The 24,013-nt window shown below is 38.6% G+C and overlaps 6 protein-coding genes across 7 annotated transcripts in view; 5 read left to right on the top strand and 1 right to left on the bottom strand.

Moving 5' to 3' along the window:
• LOC104825728 overlaps positions 1–657 on the bottom strand; it is a 2,450-nt gene extending 1,793 nt beyond the window's left edge. The window contains exons 1-2 of the mRNA XM_010558099.1: positions 650–657; positions 419–458 (exon numbers count right to left, since the gene is read on the bottom strand). Coding sequence (XP_010556401.1) covers positions 419–458; positions 650–657 — 48 coding nt within the window. The remainder of the gene's footprint in view (positions 1–418; positions 459–649) is intronic.
• Positions 658–2,306: 1,649 nt separating this feature from the next.
• On the top strand, positions 2,307–4,166 carry LOC104825726 (glyceraldehyde-3-phosphate dehydrogenase A, chloroplastic-like). The gene is made up of 4 exons (XM_019203993.1): positions 2,307–2,326; positions 3,254–3,355; positions 3,450–3,685; positions 3,760–4,166. The coding sequence occupies exons 1-4, from the start codon at positions 2,307–2,309 to the stop codon at positions 4,164–4,166; spliced, it is 765 nt and encodes a 254-aa protein (XP_019059538.1).
• Positions 4,167–9,775: 5,609 nt separating this feature from the next.
• Positions 9,776–12,434, top strand: LOC104825658 (DNA cross-link repair protein SNM1). The gene is made up of 9 exons (XM_010558027.2): positions 9,776–10,273; positions 10,376–10,556; positions 10,642–10,881; positions 10,981–11,125; positions 11,248–11,382; positions 11,482–11,548; positions 11,657–11,734; positions 11,880–11,932; positions 12,019–12,434. Exons 1-9 carry the CDS (start codon positions 9,952–9,954, stop codon positions 12,115–12,117), a joined length of 1,320 nt encoding a protein of 439 aa, XP_010556329.1. The 5' UTR covers positions 9,776–9,951; the 3' UTR covers positions 12,118–12,434.
• A 1,061-nt stretch (positions 12,435–13,495) lies between these two features.
• On the top strand, positions 13,496–16,973 carry LOC104825657 (proline-rich receptor-like protein kinase PERK1). 2 transcript variants are annotated; one of them, XM_010558025.1, is made up of 8 exons: positions 13,496–14,255; positions 14,496–14,699; positions 14,785–14,993; positions 15,092–15,218; positions 15,410–15,484; positions 15,747–15,930; positions 16,049–16,181; positions 16,356–16,973. In XM_010558025.1, the coding sequence occupies exons 2-8, from the start codon at positions 14,549–14,551 to the stop codon at positions 16,620–16,622; spliced, it is 1,146 nt and encodes a 381-aa protein (XP_010556327.1). In that variant the 5' UTR covers positions 13,496–14,255; positions 14,496–14,548; the 3' UTR covers positions 16,623–16,973. The 2 variants fall into 2 exon arrangements, with proteins under 2 accessions (XP_010556327.1, XP_010556328.1); XM_010558026.2 differs by having other exon boundaries at positions 13,501–14,255; positions 14,788–14,993.
• Positions 16,974–17,818: 845 nt separating this feature from the next.
• Positions 17,819–19,255, top strand: LOC104825656 (protein COFACTOR ASSEMBLY OF COMPLEX C SUBUNIT B CCB1, chloroplastic-like). The gene is made up of 4 exons (XM_010558024.2): positions 17,819–18,232; positions 18,328–18,455; positions 18,564–18,716; positions 18,830–19,255. Exons 1-4 carry the CDS (start codon positions 17,900–17,902, stop codon positions 19,017–19,019), a joined length of 804 nt encoding a protein of 267 aa, XP_010556326.1. The 5' UTR covers positions 17,819–17,899; the 3' UTR covers positions 19,020–19,255.
• A 1,817-nt stretch (positions 19,256–21,072) lies between these two features.
• On the top strand, positions 21,073–22,130 carry LOC104825655. The gene is made up of 2 exons (XM_010558023.1): positions 21,073–21,169; positions 21,789–22,130. Exons 1-2 carry the CDS (start codon positions 21,107–21,109, stop codon positions 22,095–22,097), a joined length of 372 nt encoding a protein of 123 aa, XP_010556325.1. The 5' UTR covers positions 21,073–21,106; the 3' UTR covers positions 22,098–22,130.
• Positions 22,131–24,013: the final 1,883 nt, after the last annotated feature.

The raw sequence follows: 24,013 nt of genomic DNA, 5'->3' as shown, positions 1-24,013 counted from the left end.
TCCGCCTCGGAAAATACTCATCAGACTCGAGCTCAAATCTTTCAGAGTATATCCGTACCACCTCGCCGGGGGACACACGCAACTACCCGGGTCTCAGGTTTATTTGCCAGTCAACGGGTGACACACGCAAACCCGAAGTCCGTTCCATGGCCAATGGAACGTTGGCGCGGTTGCCAAAGAACCGTACTTCCTCGTCACATATTCGGGTGACACACGCAAACCCGAATACGTGAGTCACAGGTTGCCATAACCGTTCGTCAGGGAACGATGGCGCGATCGAAGATCGCCACAATCACAATCACGTCTCCACGGGATGATAATCGATCCGGATCGAATATCATACCGCGAAGATTTACAATCAAGACAATCATCGTGATATCACTCAAGTACCCGTCTACAATCACACATTGAACAATACCCGAACCCATCCGAGTAATGTCAATGCTATGCCATCTACCCTGACAAGATTCCCCAGTCACAAACGGTCATGCATTATTACTTACTGTACACACGGTCAAACATAATTTCTTTTAAGTTTATTTTTACTTATTATTATGTTTTATTAAATCTTTTAAATCTTCGGTCTGATCAAACTAGGTTCCGGCCCGTCCAGATTACCAGTTTGGCTCGTCCCGAGATTGGTACTTACCCGGTCATGTCGTTTGGGTCGTATGGTCCGATTCGAACCGAGTTTAGTAATACCTTGGTTAAATTTAGGTTTTAAGTTTAGACCGAGTCGGTCCAATTTCTGAATCGTTTAACCCATTTATATTTTTTTTTATGGATTTATTTATTTATTATTATTATTATTATTATTTTAATCATGATTATTATTATTATTATTATTCTTTTGACAGTACGGGTTGGTTCAATTTCTGAACCGTCTAATCATTTTCTTTGATTTATTTATTTATTTATTATTTTTATTTATGTTAAAAATATTTTTTTTTTCTTCTTTTTTTTTTTTAGGATCGGGTCGGTCCGGATTCAGACCGTCTGGTCCAGAATTCATCATTCATTATTATTATTATTATTTTATCTTATATTTAAATTTTCGCGTTGATTTATTTGAAACCTCAGTCGGGACGGTGTGGGACCCGTCCGACTCGGTCCAGACTTTGAACGTTATTAAAATATTTAAATCAACACAATAATTCATGCATATAGAACAATCATAAATATTCCACGAATACGAATCAATCAACAATTTTACACATATACACACAAACTCCGAAGACAATAAAAATAGAAATTTCGAATCACATCCAAATTCACTCACAGGGTTATGCCGGTTGATTTTTTTCTAGTAGTGGTGTCCACCGGGATTAGTCGGCAACTTCTTTCTAACTTTTTATAATCTTTCTTTTTTTTTTACTGCATTATTTTAATTTACTCTTCCCTTTTTTTTTCACTCTCTCTCTCTCTTCTCTCTCTCTCTCTCCTCTCTCTCTCCCTTTCTCTGCATTTCACGAGACGTGTTTCTCCTTATATAGGAGAATTTGACCAATTATATATATATATATACACATTATTATAATAATTATCATATATATTGTATATAGATATATAGGTGGGTAGTTGCCAACTACTACGGCAACTTTCACGTTTTCGCAGCCTTAATATATATATATTTTTAATTTAATTTTATTATTATTATTAAAATCTAGATTTGTTACAATAAAGATCACATACGGTATTGAGATCCCTAAACCAAGCAAACATTCATAATATACACCATCGTTATTGTCTTGCTCATGGTTTAGAAGAATCAAATACTCAGATTTCAGATCAGTAAAAATTATCAATGGCTGGAGGTATGTTTTTCGATTTAGAATTTTATTTCCGCATTCATGATCTTTTGTATGTTCAATTGATGCGTATTGAAGATCATGATTTAGATGATTTTAAAGAATTTTAAACTAACACAAGATTCACGTATACGAAGATTTATCGGTTCTTCTTACCACGTTGATCTTTTCATGTCCAGAGAGAAAGTATAGACACGGAAGTAGAATACAGTTCTGTCTTCGGTACGCAGTAGAAAGCACATATGCCAAGTTTAGGGGAAGTACGTAGTGGAGACCAATCACTGCGAATTTGGGCATTTCTTACTAACTTTTAGATGTGCTACTGTGACTTGACTGTAACTTATTTCACTTCACTGTTTGAATTGGACGCCTCTTTGTTTGATCAGAGACTTAACCAACTTTGTGATATATATATATAAGCACTAAGCGGTCATTTCCATGTTCAGATACACGACACTGGAGGTGTCAAACAAACATCTCACCTCCTCAAATAAATACATGAATTTGTTAAAAAATATTTAAAAAAAATACATAAATTTGTTAACTCCCAAAAAAATACATCGATTTGAAAATTTCTTTCAAATTCCTATATATCGAAAATCTGACAACAATTTTCGATCTGAAGCAATGACATGGCCGATCGGAAAATCTATGTCATCGACACATCAATGCTAAATATTAAATCATAATAAATAAATAAATAAAATAAAATATATTTAAAATATAAATTTCAAAAAAGCCTTTTTAAAAAAATAAAAATTTTGTATTTTATATTTTATATAATTAGATATGCATATATATACACACACATAATTACATATATAGAAAATATATATATCTATACAATCATATATATACACAAAATTTATCATATAGATTTACATATATATATATATATAATTGTATATTTTGTATATATATGTATATATACATGTAATTATATGTATACAAAATTTAACATATATATAGTTTTATATTGTATATATATGCATATATATATATATATATGATATACATATATATATATATATATTTTTTGTATATGTATATATTTTATATATATGTAATTATGTATATATATATATGCATATCTAATTGTATAAAATATAATTATTTTATTTTATTTTTTGAAAATATTTTTAAAAAAATTATATTTTAAATATATTTCATTTTATTATATTTTTATTTATATTTATTTTGATGATTTGATATTTTTTGATAACTTGGTATTTTTATAACATGGCGTTGATGTGGCGATGACATAGATTTTTCGGTTAGTTATGTTATCGCTTTAGATCGAAAATTGTTGCCGAATTTTCGATATGTAGGAATTTGGAAGAAATTTTCAAATTGATGTTTTTTTAGGAGTTAACAAATTCAAGTATTTTTTAAATATTTTTTTTATCAAATTTCTGTATTTATTTGGAATTTTCTCCGGTATTTTCGACGTCGATGTCAAGCCTTCGGGAGATAAAGCCCTTTCCGTTGATGGAAAAATCATCCAGGTTGTTTCTCACCGTAACCCAGCTAACCTCCAATGGAAGTAAGTCACTTTCTTGATCAAATCTCTTATATTTTCGTTTTTCTCATTCTCGAACTCGGATAGAGATTGAACGTTTTCGGAGAATGCGGATGATATAGGGACTTGGGTATCGATCTCGTGATCAAAGGAACTGAAGTGTTTGTGGATAGAGAAGGTGCTGGAAAGCACATTCAGGCTGCAGCCAAGAAGGTTCTGATTACTGCATCGGGCAAAGGCGATATCCCGACCTACATGGTCGGAGTCCATGCTGATGCTTATGATCCAGACGAGCCGATCATCAGCAACGCTTCTTGCACGACCAACTGTCTCGCCCCATTCGTCAAGATGTTGGATCATACGAAACCAGTGAAAAACTGCATCTCTTTTTCGATTCCACTCTATCGTTGTGAAAGCTTAAATCTTTCTAACAATGTCGAACATGCATCATAAAGGGTACAATGACAACAACTCACTCCTACATTGGTGACCAGAGGCTCCTCGACACGAGCCAGCATGATCTAAGGAGAGCAAGAGCCGCAACATTGAACATAGTCCCGACTTCAACGGGAGCAACCAAGGCCGTGGCCCTTGTTCTCCCGAACCTCAAGGGAAAACTCAATGGGATCGCTCTCCGGGTCCCGACACCGAATGTATCGGTAGTGGACCTAGTCGTGCAGGTCTCGAAGAAGACGTTTGCGAAGGAAGTGAACGCCGTTTTTAGGGAAGAGGCCAAGAAAGAGCTGAAGAGGATACCGGAAGTTTGCGATGAGCCGCTAGTGTCGGTGGATTTCAGGTGCAGCGACGTATCGTCAACGGTTGACTCGTCGTTGTGGTGAAGGTGATTGCTTGGTATGATAACGAGTGGGGTTACTCTCAGGGGGTTGTGGATTTGGCTGACATTGTTGCCAACAACTGGATGATTAAATCTTTGTTTCCAAAAAAATATTTTTTCTTCTCCATACGCGCTAAATTTGTGTAATTGTTAAGTGCCGAGTTATGTACAAATAATCTCGAACTCGAACATGTTATGTTTTGGTTTATATTTGTTGCATGATTGAGACAGCAGTAAGCCATAAGAGTTGTCTGGTTCGGAACAAAAAAATAGGCGAAATGCACGAAACTGAATGGAACCATCTGAAAGCTGCAACCTTTCACTAATCTCCGGTTCTCCCATGCGATTTTCCCCCTTCTAATCTGCAAGAGACAAGCCGCCTCTCTATGCAGATACCTACGATAGTGACTGCAAGAACAAAGACAACCGTTTCATTGAAGGTCCTAAGAAAAGAAAAAAACAAAGGCCGAAACTTTTGAGGAATCATCCAGGACCCATTTCGCATATACGCATGTTGGGGTTCCCTTCGGGTTCCTAGCATGCGATCTCATCGATCTAGGGTTTGGTTTCTAGGTTTCATGCAGCGGAAGGAAAGATCTAAACCTAGCCAAACGTCACACAAAAACCAATTGTGCAATAACCCGAACAATCGTGTATATCGTCGTGGGATTCGAATACTTACCTCGTTCTTTCAAGATCTGAAAGTATCAATCGATCCAGGGCATGTTTTAATCACCAAGAGTTGAAAGCACAACTCCTCTACACGTATCCACACCGGCGGGATGAATTCCAACGCTTTGGAACGTAGCTGCTAGGATTCGTGAAGAGAAAACCGATGTCCTTGACTTGGAATCAATATTCCAATCTCTATAACTCAAAATCAAGCTTCTCTAAGCTCTCATGAGTGTCTTGGACGTCTGAGGTTCCTTCTCTAGGGTTTGTGGCGGCTCACTCATTAATTAGAATTGCCCAAAACCCTTAAAACGCGAAAACCGAAAACTGCCCGTAAGTCGGACCGTCCGTTCCAGGCCTGGAACGGACGTTCTGATTCTACGCAGAACGGACGGTCCGTTTTATAACGTAGAACGGACGTTCTTGACGCCTGGACCGTCCGTTCCAGACCTGGAACGGACGGTCTGGCATTTGCGGAACGGTTCGTCCGTTCCTCAGCGGAACGAACGTTCCTCAGCGGAACTCTTCCAGATCGCTTCGTCGCTCTTTTCTCGCGTTGTTCTCTTCACGTGTGATCCATCCCTAATGGTGTGTGACCCTGTAGGCCCATTCGAAGTGGCAGTGGCTTCGGAAACCTTTCCCGAACCACAAGTCATGGTTAGCCTCTAGCAAGACGCCATGACCACCCACCTAGAATAGAGTTAGAGGTGATCTAACAAAGCCAGCAATAGTTCGAGTTCTGATCCTTTGTCTCACGATGTCGTATGTTGAACAAGGGCATGGTATGAGCCACCCTTCAAGTTCAACCGCTTACTCGTCTAGGCAAACCGACTGATAAAATAGATGTACATTCATCTATAGCGTGGTCACGCATTTTCACAGTCCGATTTCCACGAGGGGCCCAGCGACATCTCTCCTGCGTAGGAGGTGACAAGTCCCGTATTGCATGTCTACTATCTGCATATGATTCGTGAACGTATCTGAGCAACGCCGTTATGATCATCCGGTTAAAGACGACGTTTGACGCAGTCAAGACACGTCACTCCTCATATCAGATACTCTAGACATCTCAGGTCTGAGGATCCAAGAACGAACCGCTGTATGAGATTCAAGTCATGACTCATGTCCATGTGACAATCTCATGTGGGTCATCCAGTAACTCGTTCCAAACGAGAACCCATGATTGTGATTTGCATCTAATGCATATGATCATAATCATCTATCACACATCATGTTGGTCTTAATTCATCATTGTTCCCACAATGATAACTGACCAGGGAATTTAGAATCATCTGCAATGATTCAAGGATATTTACCGTAATATAACAAACATGCTAATCATATAACGGGAAAAGTAATGCATTCATAAACCAATGAATCAATACATAGTCAAAATGTCATATCACGGATCATCGTAGAGCATTACAACCAACAACGCAGAGCAAGACAATCTCCTTATCAGGGAATCGTGGGTCTAGACAATCTACGAATCTGTTAAAAGAGATGCCAAAAGAAACAATCTTTTTTTTTTGTGCGGACAGTGGGAAATTGAGAGTTGAAAAGATGAAAAACAAGAACTGAAGAAATGACGTTTCTGTTGATTAGCAAAGATTCAAAGAGATACCAGAGGAAAAACAATAGCATACGTGCGAAGAGACGAGAGAGGTGAAGACTTTTATATAAATTTGAATTATAAATGAAAGAGAATGAATGGGTTTTTTGTATATGTGAAAGAGAATGATGAAATGAAGATATTTAGTATGCATATGAAAATGTATTGAAGATGTGTATCGGAGAAATATCTCCTGCATGTCTTATTCTTAAGTGTTGACTTTAGAATACATATATATACAAAATAGAATCAAAATATTATGGAAAGGTAATAAGTGTAAAACGACTAGATACAATTATGGTAACAAATATGTAATATAGCATATTGACTCCTTGATTGATTTTGTCCATATATTCTCCAACGGCTAGCTTGAACTTGAGTAAGATTATGATCTTTCTTGATGCTCATTTCATTTATGGACATCTTATTTATATTCTCCATGGTCTTCATATTCTTTAACTTCTTGCGCAAGTGCAACAATATTCTAACATTCCCCCTCAAGATTGGCTTGGAGGGATGTCGAGAAGCCGATCTTGTCGAACATATGTTTTTATGTTTGCGTTGATTCTCCCTCAAATATGTGATCGCATCCCATGGCGACTCATTTAGCTTGTCCATCATTGCATGTATTCTTTTATATTTTATTTTCTGCATAGACTCAAGAGAATGGTTAGATAACACAAGGGAGGCCGTGACACTCCGTATGATGATAAACCGAAATAAAATTGAAAGGATATTCATTTTATCAAACAAGAGAAGATAAAGACTTCTAGTATGTTTAAATACGAGTTTATATGCTAACATATCATGATATGCCAAATTATCATAAATAGTTTCAAATATTTCATCTTGGTTTTCATTCTTATTGCAAACGAAATTACACATCATTTTAATATTTATAGGTTTATTTTCATCATGCAACACACATTCATTTTTACCAGGATCAAAGACAAGCATATTAAAAATAGATTTACCAAGCCTAGAGTTGTTTAAACTCATAGGTAATACCGGAAGGTTATGTTCGGATATATCCTTTTTGGTAGAGAAACATACGAGTGCATCATACCATTCCCCCTCACTCGTGAGCTTCTCTTCACCATAAATCTTCGGGATCATTTTTTGTTTTTCCTGTCTAAACAAACTAGCAAAACCAAGCATATCATTTGGAAAACACATATTTAAACGGACTGGTGAAAGAAAGAGACTGCAAACCCGGTTGTAAAACCATGAGTATGTGTTATTCGATTTGATTGGAGGAGTTGGATGGGGATGTGTTATAATCTCCATGGTTAATGCCTTCTCTTTGGAAATTTTTTGTTCCATTATGAGGTCATCCTCTTCAATGGTAGATTCTTCACTCCCTTTGTTTTTGTCCTCCATTATGATCGATTCAATCTCCTCTACATGGCCACCAACATCTTCATGAAATATTAGTTCTTCCACTTTATTTTCGTCCTCTTTCTTATTTGTGGGAGACTCTTTTTGGCTTTCTTCTTGACCCCTTCTAATCAATATAGCAAATTCATTAGTTTTAAAGAGATCTTCAAGAAGCGAAATACTTAACTCAAAGTTGTTTGCGTTGGCCGTTTGCACCAATGCCTCTTTGATTTGCAGTGGGAATTGATTTAGGATGTCTTCTACATCCCATTCCCCCTTGTTTTGTTCTTCCAAATATGGTTCATCATCCACACATATGGCTTGAACTTCTTCTATAGAGAGGTTATTCCATGCTTCAACCTCTTCCTTGGTACACCAAAATTGCTCTATAACACCGTTAGCATGTTCGATGTATGAACAATGATTTCCTTCTTCATCTTCAAGGCCTCCAAGATCATCCCAAGTACACTTCATGTGACCTTTTGGGGATGTATTTGGCTATGAAAATGTATTGAAGATGTGTATCGGAGAAATGTCTCCTGCATGTCTTATTCTTAAGTGTTGACTTTAGAATACATATATATACAAAATAGAATCAAAATATTATGGAAAGGTAATAAGTGTAAAACAGCTAGATACAATTATGGTAACAAATATGTAATATAGCATATTGACTCCTTGATTGATTTTGTCCATATATTCTCCAACGACTAGCTTGAACTTGACTAAGATTATGATCTTTCTTGATGCTCATTTCATTTATAGACATCTTATTTATATTCTCCATGGTCTTCATATTCTTTAACTTCTTGCGCAAGTGCAACAATATTCTAACAAGAGGAAGCTTTAGATCCAAATCGATTCGAACATAAGCCTAAGATTACAGGACTCCGGAAAGAGGGAATAAGGTGAGAAGGAGCTTTATCAAAGAAAAAGGCGTTGAGTAGAAGAACTGTTAGTTATTTTAGAGTAGATTGGTGGACTTTAAAATCTCTCAAAGGATTCTTGTTTCACGTGTATTACAAGTGTGGTGGAGGAGTAAAATGTTTGTAAAAGACGTGTCGTGAATTGGTTAAGTGTTAATGATTAGTCGGAAGATATTGAAGGTAGCTCGTTTTTCCCGATGAAACAAAACTGGAAAAAATGAACGACCGCTAAAAAATGAGCGACCGCTCGGAAAATGAGCGAACGCTCAGGAAAATGAACGCGTAGCTCATTTTCTCTGATGAACAAAACTGGAAAAAATGAGCGACCGCTCGGAAAATGAGCGACCGCTCAGGAAAATGAGCGGGTAGCTCATTTTCTCTGATGAACAAAACTGGAGAAAATGAGCGACCGCTCGGAAAATGAGCGACCGGTTAGGAAAATGAACGGGTAGCTCATTTTCTCTGATGAACAAAACTGGAAAATGAGCGACCGCTCGGAAAATGAGCGACCCGCCTGATTTTTCTGAGTTGTTCAAAATGAACCGGAAATCGTGTCTGTTCGGGAAAAAACTTCCGATTCTTTGCACCTTTTGACTTTTGGAGTGTTAAAAAATATTCCTAAACGTCTGGATATATAGTGACGAAAATCTAATTGATTTTTGAGAGATTTGTGAGCCTTGTTGGTGAATCTTTTACTGCTTATCTTCTTTCTCGGGTTTTTCTGTTTCGGGCAATGTTTGAGGAGCAGATCTATCGTTGTTGATCTTCTTTGTATCTTTAAACGTATTCTCGGGTTTCTCCTTTGTTCGGTACAGGAATAACGTTTTAGGAAAGTGTTCTACACACCTAGAAAATCATATCCGGTTCTTTCGTTTTTATTTCGATTTCATTGTTTTTATTGTTCTTTACTGTATCCAAATTTATTAATTTAACAAGAACAACAGGATCTTCCCATTTTCCACAACTGAAAGCTCCAAACGGTGAAGGACGATGAAGGGCAGACTTTGAATTCGATTTCGATCCATATGGTCGTGGTTGGGCCGCGTGTCGTGTTCTGACGCTGCTCCTCCCATGTCGGGCCTTTCCCTTTGTGTCTTTTCCCCTCTTCCTTTCCTTTTTTTTACCAACACTTTGGCGGGCGGGAAAAAATTATTCGGTCACACGAAAAAGGCGATAATTTTTCCTCTCCCGGTGACGCGAAAATGGATTTCTCCGACGATGACGACGGAGATGGCGAAGGCGACGAGAGTTTCGCGTCCCATTTCTACAAGGGTGGTTCGGATTGGTCTTGTTTGGTCTCAGAGACCGATCAGATTTGTCGTGAAACGAACAAGTCGAAGAAGATGAAACAAGCCAACTTGTTCCAGATTTGGGGTCTTCAGAAACCGTCTCCGCCGCCTCCTCCTTCTCCGACGAAGATGAAATCGATGGCGAAGAAGACGAATGTTGTCGGGAAGAGGCTCAGGAACGGTCCGAACACCAATGGCTCTCCCCGTGCTTGCCCTTTCTACAAGAAGCTTCCAGGTCTTGCTCTTCTTTTTCTTCTTCGTATCCGTACAACCATGTATCTGGTTTCAGCTCCTTTAACCTCTGGTTTCAAGTTGCTGCTTCGTTTGGATTCTGTAGGAACACCTTTCACTGTCGATGCCTTTCGCTATGGCCGAATCCATGGATGCTCTGCTTATTTCCTTACCCATTTTCACTATGACCATTACGGTGGTCTCTCCAAGGCTTGGTCTCATGGCCCCATTTACTGTTCTTCTCTCACCTCTCGTCTTCTCACCCTTTCTCTCTCCATCAATCCCTCGTAAGTTCTTTGCTAAATGCCATTCAAGTTCACGGCTGTCTTACATAATGTTCTTCAATTTCTTCTCTGGGTTTTTTGCACGCAGGTTTATCCATCCCTTGGAACTAGACAAGGAATACACCATTAATGGCATCAAAGTCACGTTGATTGAAGCTAATCACTGCCCAGGTGCTGCTCTTATTCACTTTCGCCTCCCTGATGGAACATGCTATCTGCATACTGGAGATTTCAGGGCTTCTAAACAGATGCAGACTCACCCTCTCCTCGTGAACCGACGAGTTCATGTGCTATATCTGGACACAACATATTGTAATCCGAGATACAAGTGAGACCCTTTGTGTTTTAGGCGCCTTTCGATTATGAATTCTTCTGATGGGTTTGGTCGTATTCGTAGTTTTGTTCCATTGTTCTTATGTTCTTTCAGGTTCCCTTCCAAAGAAGATGTGTTGAGTTATGTTGTCAGAATCACAAAGGATTTTCTCAGGAAGCATCCAAAGACTCTGATTGTGGTCGGTGCTTATAGCATTGGAAAAGAATGTGTCTATCTCTCCATTGCCAAAGCACTTGGGGTATGTATCATTTCTTCGGATATTCTCTTTCCTTTTTGCTGTTATTCTCCAGATAGAGCGCTGTTCTTAACCATTCTCTGCAGGGCTTTTGAATTCTGATCTCCCTCCCTCCTTTTTGTCAGGTTAAGATATTTGCAAGTGCTTCCAGGAGACGGATATTGCAATCTTTCGGATGGTCTGATATCTCGGAGAATCTTTGTAGAGATGGAAGAGATACAGTTCTGCATGTTCTGCCTATATCGTCATTGAGGGCCGATGTATGTTTTGTCTAAAACACCTTCCTCACATAATTCTTTTGAAGTTTCTGTGCCAATCTCTCAATGATCTTTGTCTCTCCTCTGGCATTTTGGTTGAAGAGATTGGGAGAGTACTTGAAGGTTTACAGTGAGCATTATGCAGCAGTTCTTGCATTTAGGCCTACTGGTGATTACACCTCAATGATTTTATTACCTTAGATTGTTTTAAGGTATTTTTAAGGTTGAACTGATGGAGCCTTAAAGGAATCGGTACTGTTTCCTTCGTTTTTCCCAGGTTGGACTTACTCTGAGAAGATTGGAGATAAGCTTGATCTGATTAGACCTTCTTCTAAGGGCAACATCGCTATTTACGGTAAGATTGATCTTCGCTATGGAATCTCTACGTCGGGAAAAGAAGAAGAAATCCAAGAACCGGGATCAATCTGCAACAATGAACTGCAATGTTGTGAACTTTGGCCTTGACTGACCTGTGTGTTTTTTCATGATCTTCTTTCTAGGGGTCCCATATAGCGAGCATTCGAGCTTCACAGAACTCTGCGAGTTTGTTCAAGTGAATCTTTACGCATCGGTTTGGAAAAATCGTTAAAACGTGTTTTCTTTTAAGATGTGGACTAATTTTTTCGTGTTTTAACGCAGTTTCTAAAGCCAGATAAGATCATTCCTACTGTGAACGTTTCGAATGCCGGTACCCGTGAAAAGATGCAATCACATTTCAGAGAATGGCTCAGAAGCTGAGGCAGATTTAGTGGAGCCTGGATTCTGTTTGGCAAGAGAATCTCTTCCCTTCTGCATATATACATACATATATGTGTGTATATATATAAGCAGAAACCTCACAATTCTGGATGTAAAGCCAAGATATGAACTTTGGAAAGCAGAAATTTCAGAGTTGAAGCAGCCATTGGAAGGATCATACTACGAAATTCTCAATTGTATTTCTTGATTACTGTCTCTTATAACCAAACAGCTTTTAGACCTTCGACAGTTCCATCCTTCTTAGTTACGATGTTTTATGCTTGCACTCATTTGTCCAAATGCCTTTGCCTGTTTCATTTTCTTGCGTTAAAATACTAATACTAATAATATTACTAATAATGCCCTTTTTCTCCATTGTGTATGTTTCCACATCCACTCTTTTCTTGCCGAAGTCTATCATTGAGGAAACATTAGAAAGAAAGAAAAATCTATCTTATATAAGACATTTACTATCAAAACATGCTCTCATCCTGGATTCAAACCCAAGCGTGGGGAGAGGTATTCACATGGGCTTCCCTGTTCCTCTGACAGATGTAGTCGGACCAAAGATCCGGTGAACTTCCGGATTATAAAAAAAAACATGAATTTATATAGATAATTTATTTGTTCAATATAACTTTAATCTTATGATGAGAATCTCTAATATAAGAAGTGCTAAACAAGGGAGACTCTCTAATAATGGGCCTGAAAAGTGGGCTTTGGATAATGAAAGGCCCATTTAGTGGTTTGGTGCGGCGTGGTTGTTGCTGCTGCCGTCACCTCTCAATCACTCCCCTCCAATCATTTGGCTTAATCGCCGTTGACTGCCCAAACGCAAACGCCAAACGCACAATCTGTATGCGTTTCGAACCGCTTCTCCCTCGCTCGTCCAACGGCAAGAGGAGCAGAAGCAGATGTCAATTACAGCTGGCGAGTGGGATCCCCGTACCCCACTCCTCCGTCATGCAAATGCGGTCCTACTCTACTCTACTCTCCTTTATTTTATTTTTAATTTTTATTTGTTTAAAAAGTGAATATTTAAAATGTTATAATATAATATTTAGAGAATATTTTACGAGTGTCTGTTTGCTTCGTTGAATATTTAAATCACTATAAAATACCTTTTAGTGAGAGCCTGTAACTATTAAAATAAAAGCTTGTTTATCAAATAGGGTGTAAAGTATTCAATTTGGTTTCCGCAATAATTGTTGTGATTATCAATAATAGCGTGAGCCCAAAATTATTATCATTTCAGTGGTCAAACATCTATATTCACATTCACATTCCACACAATATAATTTATATTTGTTTGTTTTTTCAGGCTATGTAAAAGTTGATCATAACCCAAAAAAAGGAGAGATTTGATGCTAAGAAAGATTAGTAAAAGCCAGTGTTTTCCTCTCTCTGGACTTGTGGCGGCAGACAACGTTATACGCCGCTCTCTCTCTCTCTCTCTCGTTCTTGCTTCTTTTGATTCTCTTCGCTGTATTGCAACCTGTCGAAGCGACCCACTTGTTCTGCTCTTCAAAGATTTAATCTTTTGTCCTTCCCCTAAAAAAAAAAAAAAAAAAAAAAATTGGGGGGGGGGGTGGGAGTAAACTCTGTCAATGTCAATTTAAGTTATATAAGCGACGGGAATGCCGCAAAATAGAAACTTGCTGTAAAAATTCGCAATGGTTTGATATTCTTTTGAAGTCGTGAGGGAGAGAGAGAGAGAGATAGTGTGTGGGTTATCTGCGCGGTGTCACTTTCTGTCGGCATTGTCGGATGACTTGATTCTCTCTTACCATCTCTTGGTGATGTTTATTCTTAGAAACAAGTGCGGCGGAGATTGATCCTTCACGGGCTTGTCTTGATTCCGTTTTCCGAACCATCCATCGGGGATGCTTTCTGGGTTTTATCGGGTCTCTATATCTGTGTTCGTAGACTTTTTCCTTCTGGGGTTTTGTCTCTGATAATCCATTGATTGATTTTGTCTCTACGCAATAAAGTAATTCCCCCCCCCCCCAATTGAATGTCGGAAATGTGGGGATTCGCGCCGTTGATTTAGGAAATTGTCGATTCTGTGATGTTTATTCGCCGATGAGCTTGAGCTTTTCCTGAGATCTGCTTGCGTCGCCTCTTCTCTGGCTTTCAAGGTTTGGGGGCTTTTCCATATGAATATATTATCAGTGAATTTATGTCATGTAACTCCATATCTGACGTTGCATGTCTGTTCGTTCGTGTAGAAGAATCTTATTCATTCGCAAGTTGACACCTTTTTACCTCTTTTATGAAGATGTATATCCACAAGCTTTGTTTGCTTTTGGGTTTTTGTCTTTTCTTTTTTCTTTTAATCGTTTTCTTATGAAGCCCTCGCCTTCATTTCTGGTTTCCAGTGTTATCGCATGGTAGTCGCCTGGAGAATTTCTGAGAGAGGTTTCTGTACCAAATGTCAACAACTCTTGCGGCAGCCATTGGAGGTGCTGCGGGAGCTCTTGCATTCGTAGCTCTCTTGATCCTTCTCCTATGGTTTTGCCTCTTTCGCCGCCAGAATGTGTCAAGAACTTCTGAGACAGCCTCTTCAGATCCTTCCATTCAAGGTAATCAATCGTCCAACCAAATCTCAAGTCCTTGAACCCTGTCCCTAGTTTCACGAAGGTTAGTGGAATGATCCGTGTGTTTCAGCAGAAAGAAATGTTGCTATTGAGTTGTCTCTACGAGAAGCCAGAAGGTTTGAAATGGAAGAGTTGGCTCAGGCCACAAAGGGTTTTACCAGTAAGAGCCTCATAGGTATTGGCAAATTCGGTGAGGTTTACAAGGGATTGCATCAAGATGGCATGCTCGTGGCCATCAAGAAGCGAACCAGGTCGCCTACTCAGGAATTTGCCAATGAGGTGAGACCCTTATTCTTGTTTCTTGAATCTGATTTCACGACCAAGCTTCTATAGGACTATGAAGGGATGAACATAAGGGACTTGGAAATGAGTTTCAGGTCCGGTATCTGTCATCTATCCATCACCGCAACCTTGTCACTCTCCTGGGTTACTGTCAGGAAAACAATATGCAGTTTCTCGTTTACGAGTATGTTCCTAATGGAAGTGTTTCCAGTCACCTGTACGGTAACTCTCTGTCCGTGTAAAGTTTCCATCTTTAGCTTTGGTTCAAGCATGAATTTGCTCTGGCATTCATATCAGATATACCACTATATGATAATCCAGTCTAAAGCGATTCTTTACCGGTGTTAGTCATCTTGATATCGAGGTTCAATCGTATGTCCGGGCAATTTAACATCGTGATCTCCTTCTATCAGGTGATGGTGGCAAAGGACCTGGACGGAAGCTAGAATTCAGAAACAGGCTTACGGTATCTCTAGGGGCTGCTAAAGGTGATCCTCTGCAAAATCAGTGAGCATTTGTTGCTTTCCTGGTATCAGATTTTCTTTTTGAAAAGATTGAACGATCAAATTATTACAACCTTGGTCCCTCAAACTATCTCCTCGTGTATACTAATCAAACATTCAGTCACAAGACTCGGTACAGAATGCGAATTAGGCATAAATCTTTACTCTGAACACAGAGCTGTTCTTGTAGAATTGCTGCTCCCTGATCTGTGTACCCGTTTTTCCTGTGTTGTCCTTTGAATTTCAGGGTTGGCACATCTTCATTCTCTGAGTCCTCGACTGATACACAAGGATTTCAAAACAGCCAATGTTCTTGTAGATGAAAATTTCATTGCTAAGGTTGCTGATGCAGGACTTCCTAATCTCCTGGGAAGAGAGGATGTTGGTTCATCCTCTCAAATGGTGGCAGACAAGATATTCCTTGCCCCCGAGTAATTTTAACATTTCCATCCAGCTCCCACCTTTGTTTGGCAACCCCATGTTCAGAAAACAAAAAAAAAAAAAACACAGAATCAGTTACTCAGTTGAGTCTGCATGCCCCCTTTGCAGGGTTCAAGAGTTCAGAAGATTTTCAGAGAAAAGCGACGTATATGCCTTTGGAGTATTCCTCTTGGAACTAGTGACTGGACGAGAAGCATCAGAACCGTCCCCTTCGAATTCATCCCGAACTCTTGTGGAATGGGTATGTACATCTCAATCTCTGCATGCAATTACCATTGGCATTTGCCGTTCATCTTCACTCTTGGAACCATAAAGGGTACAATGATCACAAAGTCACTGGCTTTGATGTACCAGTCAGTAACTTCAACGAACAGGGTTTTAACGGGTTTTTTTTTTTTTGGACATCACATTGCAGATGCAAAACAACATGGATAACGAGGATCTTTCCACCGCGGTGATCGACGAGAGACTGGGGAATAGCTACACAGCGGAGGGAATGGAGGAGCTGATGAGATTAACGATGAGATGTTTGCAAGTGTCGAGCGAGAGGAGACCAGGGATGAGCTATGTTGTGGCAGAACTGGAGAGAATACTGGACAAAGAAGTGAGCTTAACTACACTAATGGGCGAAGGCACGCCAACTGTTACTCTTGGAAGCCAGCTTTTCAAATCCACAAAGTGAAAGAGAAAAAAACCGGACTTGGGTGTTGTGTTTGAAGTGTTCAGGTACCGAAATTCGCCATCTTTACACACATATATATATATACACATATATATATCGAAGTTTTCCTCTTGTGAGAGACCAAGACTGAAAGAGGAGGAGGAGGAGGATAATTCAGCTGTTTGATTGTAAGTGTATAAAGAGCAGCTGCGCTATTCGTTTGTTTGTTTGTTTTTTCCATCTCCTTTCGGGGGGTGATATGATATTTCCCAGATTTGTTGTTCTTTTTTAAACAATTTGAGTGCAGAGAATAACGTTTGTAAACATCATTTGTTGATTAAAAATCAAGGGAGCAAAAGAGTGTGGTTTTCATGGTGTGTAAGTGCAGAAAATCCATTGTCAAACATGCCCATGATCATATGAGTAAAGTGGTGATTGCCACTGGGTTTGAAGATTGGAGAATGATTGCCCCCTCCCTTTTCTTGGATCTGGTTGTTGTATTCGAATTATGGGTTAAATATTCAAATGGGTTTGAATTATTTATTTCTCCAACAAAGGGTAGCAAGGGAGGGAGGGAACTGTTCACTAGACTTGTAGGGTTTCCATTTTCCACCCTCCCTATATCCTCTTAAGCTCCGTGTCTTCAAAGAGTGATCCAAATTTTGATGAGGTAAACAGTTCTTGACTGGTTATATTGTCGGCAATTTATTAAACTGTTGGATGAATGAATCTTACTTAAATCTTGGTACACCATTTACTCTTGGTCCCACCCACCAGAAGAAATGTGGACACATGCGAGAATTAGATCATTCAAGAACTGAGAAATTCGAACTGATGGGTGTTTTTGGCAATTGACGTGGCGTTACTTTCCATGTTCTGATTGTGGGAACTGAGAACTAACAGTCAAAGCAGATCCCGAAAATCGATGCATTTGGTCGGATTTTATTGTGTCGGAGAAGTTTGTGTGGAAAAGACGGTGGCAGTCACAGAACGAACAGACTCTTCTTACTGCAGATGACTGAAGGGGAAGGCGGTGGTGGGTCTCTCTCTGTCTTCTTCCTGATCCTGACTGGTCGGAAAGTTCATACTGATGAAGTTCTTGAAACCTTGAAAAATAAAGTAACAGATGGTGTTTTGATGAATTAAATTAAGACCCGGTAAATAAAAATTCGAGAAAAAACGAGGGCCATTCGATTCTCATAGACCCATCGACTCACTGTCGCAAAGGCTAAGCCTTTTCTGCCCATTGCTTTCTTCCCTCTCTCTCTCTCCTCTCTCTCCGTTTTCATGCCATCGCAATGGCGACGAAGCTCCTCTCACCGCCGTTATCATGTCCGTTAATTCCCTCAAGAGACGCAATTAGAAGCTTTCAACGGCGGCGGCGGTCGTTGTTTCGGCGGAATCAAACCGGAGGTTTCTGCGTCGCCGCCGTCATGACGGAGGAGACTTCCCTCTTCGCTGCCTCTTCGGTGGTTCAGCTGCAGCAGTGGTGGCATCAGAACCCTGATTCCGTACTATTAATGGCGGAGACCGGGGGTTACTCGCTCGCCAGCTACTACACGTCTCTGGGTCTGTTCGTGATATCAGTTCCAGGTCTCTGGTCACTCATCAAGCGCTCCGTCAAGTCCAAGGTTTGTTCGCTCACGCTCCTGCGTTAAAACCCTAAACCCCAAACCCTTCTGATTTTGATATCTCGTTCGATGAAATCTGATTCTGAGCGTCTCAGGTAGTGCGGAAAACGTTTGTAACTGAAGGCGGAGGAATAAGGAAGGAGCCGAAGCAGGTTGCAGGGGAGATACTCTCCTTCTTCACACGCAACAATTTCGAAGTCACTGATCGAGGAGAGACAATCACGTAAAACTTCAAATTGCCTCTTTTTTCCATCGAATCTGTCAACTTTCTTGGCGAAGGTTGTGAACTCGAGCACGAATCTCATGTGGGTATGCACTGTCCGATCGACAGGTTCGAGGGAATGATGGTTCCAAGCAGGGGACAAGCGGCTCTGTTAACATTCTGCACATGCATAAGCTTAGCGAGTGTGGCGCTTGTTCTCACCATCACTCTTCCTGATGTGGGCAACAACTGGTTCTTCATCACCCTCCTCAGTCCACTCGCGTAAGACCCCCATCTCTCGTCTATTACAATCCATGACAGGAAACAGAGAATCCTCAGAACTTGGTTTTGTCTGTGAATCGAATTATACGGGGTTTTGGACGGCGATTTTGCAGAGGGGTGTATTACTGGACGAAAGCATCGAGGAAGGAACAGGTCAAAGTGAAGATGGTCGTGGGAGAGGATGGGACATTGGCAGAGGTTGTGGTTCAAGGAGATGATCAACAGGTTGAGCAGATGAGGAAGGATCTCAAGCTTAGTGAGAAAGGCATGGTTTATGTCAAAGGCCTCCTCGAGAGATTGTAATGACCAAACTCACATCAACCATTCTGTTTTTTCAGTAAAAGGATCCAAATTTTAATGTAAAAGATGATGCATCTGACCACCAAAGGACAGGATTTAGGGTAACTATTAGACAGAGCCTCTGTTCCATCAGATCACCTGCTTCTTCTTAGATTGCTGTACACTTTGGTTTGCTCCTGGCGATATGCCATTGCCCTTTCTCTGCATTGCTGCAAGAAAAGAGATACATGTTCAGTGTCGGTTCCAGATGTCGGCTGGTGTATGTATATAGCCCTTGCGATGAGCATATGGCACGCAATAAAGACTAAGAGATGGGTGTCTCAATTTACTGGAACCGAGGTATTATAGTGTCGCCCCCACCCCACTTAACTAAATCTCCGGCCAAGACATTAAAGATTTCATCCACATAAAACGTCTGAAATCCAAGTTCACTTGAGGCTAAACTAAATCCATTCATAACGCAATCGCAGACACTACTTAGAGAGGAGATGAAAGAAAGGATCTTACTTTGCTGGTCTAAGCTTGTAAACTCTCTCTCTCTCTCTCTCTCTCTCTCTCTCTCGTGACAGATAGGGTTTATTGTCATCTTTGTCCTGTATTATTTGCATAACCATGGCGTCTCTCTGCTAATCCATGCACGTCATGCCATGCATGCGCCTCCTCCCACCTATAGAACATCGTGTATCTTTTATAAATTATAAGCTAACCGGTTTATCGTTATTATTAATAACAAAATATTTTTTAAAAAAAAATTAACTATTTTTAATAAAAATGTATAATACCAATTCAGATTAAATAGGAACTTAATTATGTATAATTATTACCAATTCACCAATATAATTTGTTGGTTTAGGTAATCGATAACACTATAAAAAAAATTATAGAAAAAAAAGGATAAACCCATAAAAAAAAACCTTCAACTATCCTATTTACACCAAAAAAAACTTCTACTTAAAATTCATTATAAAAAACCATAAACTATGAACTTTGAACAATAAAAGACCATCACTTATATAAATTATTTAAAATCAATCTTTCACTTTGAATTTGTTATAAAAATCTATCAACTATTAATTTAAAAAAAAATCATCATCTATCTAAATTACTCAAAAAAATATTTTGTTTTAAATTTCTAATAAAAATATATAAAATTTGAATAAAAAATAGTTATAAATTATATAATTTTAAAAATCTCAGTAAAAATATAATATTTATTTAAATTTATCGTACTATAATATTTAAAATTTATAGAAATATTATAAATATCAATCATTATATAATAAATTTGTATACAAAGATTATATTTAAAATTTAATATATTTTATTGGTTGCAAATATTATATTTAAGTTTTATCATATATTAATATCTGAAGGGTACAAAACTATTAATTTGATTTTTCTATAATAATTAAATTTTTTCATAGACTTTTATAATAATTTTAATAAAAAATTTATCAACTATTTAAAATTATTAAAATTATTTATTTTAGATAAAAAAAAATCTATAACCAATAAGATATACTCAATTTACAATATTATATAGGGTAAAAACTCTCAAAATTTCTGAACTTGTAATTTGGTGTAATACAAATTCCTGAATTTGCAGAGGTGTCTATTAATTCCCGAACTTGCAAAATTAAACATGATAATTACTGAACTTGTTAAACCGTTCCATATATATCCTCAGTATGAATTTGTCAAACAAACGCGTTGACCTATTCGACGTGGCGCATGACCTGTCGAATCAGCTCGGAAAATTTGTGCCACGTGTGCAATTCTCGGTTTTCGAAAAACCGTGTTTAATGGGCAAAATTGCAAAAATAACCCAACTTGTCGATTTGGACTTCACGACATGACCCTCTAGGTTTAGGGTTTTAAAAAAAAAATCTAAAATGATAAAAAGACTAATTTGCCCTTAAAATATTGAATACGTGGCAACTCAATGGAAAGCAGGAAACGACAACAACTCTCTGTGTTTCCAAATTTTCAAACAAACAACGGACGAACGTCTTCTCCTCTCATCCGGTTTCTTTCTTCAATCGCGCAAATCTCTCGGGTTCTTCTTACAAAATCGTCTTCTGTCGGCACAAATGGCTTCATCTTTGGCTTCTCCTTCGGTTACTGCTTCGGTTTCTACTTCAGAAGATCTACAGGTATGGTACACTCACCGAAAAAATTGATTGCGTCGTTCGTCCTCTCTTTGTCTTTGTGTTTATGTGTTTGTTTCGGGTTTAAACTCCAATAGAATAATGTTCGAGTCGTTTGGGTTAGAAAAATTAGGGTTTTAGGTGAAAAATAGAGATTTTCAGAAAGATAGTTAATGAAAGTCGAATTTTTTGGTCAGACGGTTATATTACTCGAATTAGTCAGACCCATGAAATGGGTAGACCAATGAAATGGTCAGACCAGTGAAATGGTCAGACCCGTGCAGTGGAGAAACCAGTGAAGTGGTCAGACCCTTGAAATGGTCAGACCCGTGAAGTGGACAGACCAGTGAAGTGGTCAGACCCGTGAAATGGTCAGACCCGTAAAGTGGGCAGACCAGTGAAGTCTGGTTAGACCCGTGAAATGGTCAGACTCGTGAAGTGGGTAGACCAGTGAAGTGGTCAGACCCGTGATGTGGTCAGACGAGCGAAATGGTCAGACCGGTTAAATGTCAGACCCGTGAAGTGGTCATACTTCACTGGTATGACCAGATTTATTGTAATCATAGTCTGTTTCGTAATTGTAATATAATAAAACTGATCATGAGAGTTAATCTAATTGTTGCAGGTCCCTTTTGTGTACGCTTTCAAGGATATTCAACACCGTGCATTAAGGTTGGAAGGAGAGGAAAAAGAGTTTTGGTTTGTTGTAAATGGCGTGCCCATCAGATACTCGATCCAGGAACATGCCATTATCTCCGACTTAAATTTTAACAACTATTCGGAGGACTGGACTAAATGTAAGGGAAGTGAATTTCGGAAAAGAATATTCGGAACTTCAAAAGTTACCATAGAAGCTGCATTAAAGAAGTTGCGCGAAACTCCACATGCAAATGTGGAAGAAAGAAAGAGATTAGCAATAATTGTATTGTTTTAAACAGTGATTTGGTGGACATGGTCGAAAGTCTGGACTTCTGTGAAGGGTTTCCCTGGAGAAGATACACCTTCGTTAAGATTAGCGATCAGATTCGGAAATTGTATAATGAATTGGTTTGTATATTGCAGTTTCTTCCTTTCGAATGCATCGAAAGTTTAGGCGCAAATGGATGGTATATTGATGTTGAAGGTATCGATCCGACTTGTCCTAGGATGTGCAAGAAATGCATCAAACCGGATCTTTTTATACATATGCAAAGGTGTATAAACAGATTGGCGATACCTCAAAGATACATATTAATTTGGTGATTTCTTTTATAGTGTCACCAGTTGGATTGGTCTGACTAATTGAATTGGTCTGACAAATTGAATTGGTCTGACCAGTTTGTGATTAGTATGACCAATTTGTAATTGGTCATACCTGTCATAATGTAGTCACACGAGCCATTTTTTCAGGGATTTCGAAGTGTTCTTCAAATATATAGCAATGAAGGTGTTAGCATACCATGGTCAGATGGTCAGACCTATTCGAAATTGCGAGATTCATCGGTTTGAAAGTGTTAACATCGTAATAATCATCTCGTATGATCGATTTCTCTAGTTGAAATCGGTCGTAGCAATATGGACTGAACATCTTTTTTTTTTATGTCAAAGTAACTCTTTCCAAAGAAGACTTAAACTACTAGTAGTGTTTGTGTAACACATTGGACACAATTGACTTATGTTGGTAGATTTTTTTTCTCCACACAAAATTAGAACTCCAAAACGATGAAAAAATATTCTTATATCCCTTATACAACTTTTCTAATCGTTTGAATTTAATTTAGGTTTTTTTTTCGTACTCGAATGGTCAGACGGTCAGACGGTCATATGGTCATACTATGGTCAGACGGTCAGACCTATTTGAAATTGCGAGATTCATCGATTTGAAAGTGTTAACATCGTAATAATCATCTCGTATGATCGATTTCTCTAGTTGAAATCGGTAGTAGCAATATGAACTGAACATCTTTTTTTGATGTCAAAGTAACTCTTTCCAAATGTCAAAATTGGTCAAACTGGTCATATTCGTGAAATTGGTCAAAATGGTCATACTCATCAAACCTGTGACATTTTTCAAGTGTATCATTTTATCACATTTTGTGTTTATTTTATACAGGTATAATGGATGCAACTAATGAGAGGATGATGATTATTTATTATAAATCTGATGGCAAGTGGGTAGTAAAATCGATCGGAGCATATGAATGGGAAGGAAAGAAGAATACATGTTCGATAGGTTCAGCCAACATATCATTGTCATAAGATCATGCGGGTGGAATGTATTTCGAGTGTTAACATCGTAATAATCATCTCGTATGATCGATTTCTCTAGTTGAAATCGGTCGTAGCAATATGGATTGAGCATCTTTAAATTTTTGATATCAAAGTAACTCTTTCCAAAGAAGACCTAAACTATTAGTAGTGTTTGTGTAACACATTGGACACAATTGACTTATGTTGGTAGATTTGTTTTCTCCACACGAAATTAGAACTCCAAAACGATGAAAAAGTATTCTTATAACCCTTATACAACTTTTCTAATCGTTTGAATTTAATTTAGGTCTTTTTTTTCGTACCCGAATGGTCAGACGATCAGACGGTCATATGGTCATACCATGGTCAGACGGTCAGACCTATTCGAAATTGCGAGATTCATCGGTTTGAAAGTGTTAACATCGTAATAATCATCTCGTATGATCGATTTCTCTAGTTGAAATCGGTCGTAGCAATATGGATTGAGCATCTTTTTTTGATATCAAAGTAACTCTTTCCAAAGAAGACCTAAACTATTAGTAGTGTTTGTGTAACACATTGGACACAATTGATTTATGTTGGTAGATTTTTTTTTTCCACACGAAATTAGAACTCTAAAAC

Source organism: Tarenaya hassleriana, unplaced genomic scaffold, assembly GCF_000463585.1.
Source record: "Tarenaya hassleriana unplaced genomic scaffold, ASM46358v1 Cleome48, whole genome shotgun sequence".
Taxonomy (NCBI): Eukaryota; Viridiplantae; Streptophyta; class Magnoliopsida; order Brassicales; family Cleomaceae; genus Tarenaya; species Tarenaya hassleriana.
This window is presented reverse-complemented; position numbering and strand designations above follow the sequence as displayed.

Bases quoted from the DNA above. Each gene is read 5' to 3' on its own strand.
- LOC104825657 (XM_010558025.1), top strand. From the start codon at position 14,549: ATGTCAACAACTCTTGCGGCAGCCATTGGAGGTGCTGCGGGAGCTCTT. The intron at 14,994-15,091 runs GTGAGACCCTTA...AATGAGTTTCAG, and splicing joins CTCAGGAATTTGCCAATGAG to GTCCGGTATCTGTCATCTAT. The intron at 16,182-16,355 runs GTATGTACATCT...ATCACATTGCAG, and splicing joins CCCGAACTCTTGTGGAATGG to ATGCAAAACAACATGGATAA.
- LOC104825655 (XM_010558023.1), top strand. From the start codon at position 21,107: ATGGCTTCATCTTTGGCTTCTCCTTCGGTTACTGCTTCGGTTTCTACT. The intron at 21,170-21,788 runs GTATGGTACACT...TAATTGTTGCAG, and splicing joins CTACTTCAGAAGATCTACAG to GTCCCTTTTGTGTACGCTTT.
- LOC104825726 (XM_019203993.1), top strand. From the start codon at position 2,307: ATGAATTTGTTAAAAAATAT. The intron at 3,356-3,449 runs GTCACTTTCTTG...CGGATGATATAG, and splicing joins CTAACCTCCAATGGAAGTAA to GGACTTGGGTATCGATCTCG. The intron at 3,686-3,759 runs ATACGAAACCAG...AATCTTTCTAAC, and splicing joins ATTCGTCAAGATGTTGGATC to AATGTCGAACATGCATCATA.
- LOC104825658 (XM_010558027.2), top strand. From the start codon at position 9,952: ATGGATTTCTCCGACGATGACGACGGAGATGGCGAAGGCGACGAGAGT. The intron at 11,126-11,247 runs GTATGTATCATT...CCTTTTTGTCAG, and splicing joins CCATTGCCAAAGCACTTGGG to GTTAAGATATTTGCAAGTGC. The intron at 11,735-11,879 runs GTAAGATTGATC...TCTTCTTTCTAG, and splicing joins GGGCAACATCGCTATTTACG to GGGTCCCATATAGCGAGCAT.
- LOC104825656 (XM_010558024.2), top strand. From the start codon at position 17,900: ATGGCGACGAAGCTCCTCTCACCGCCGTTATCATGTCCGTTAATTCCC. The intron at 18,456-18,563 runs GTAAAACTTCAA...TCCGATCGACAG, and splicing joins GATCGAGGAGAGACAATCAC to GTTCGAGGGAATGATGGTTC. The intron at 18,717-18,829 runs GTAAGACCCCCA...GCGATTTTGCAG, and splicing joins ACCCTCCTCAGTCCACTCGC to AGGGGTGTATTACTGGACGA.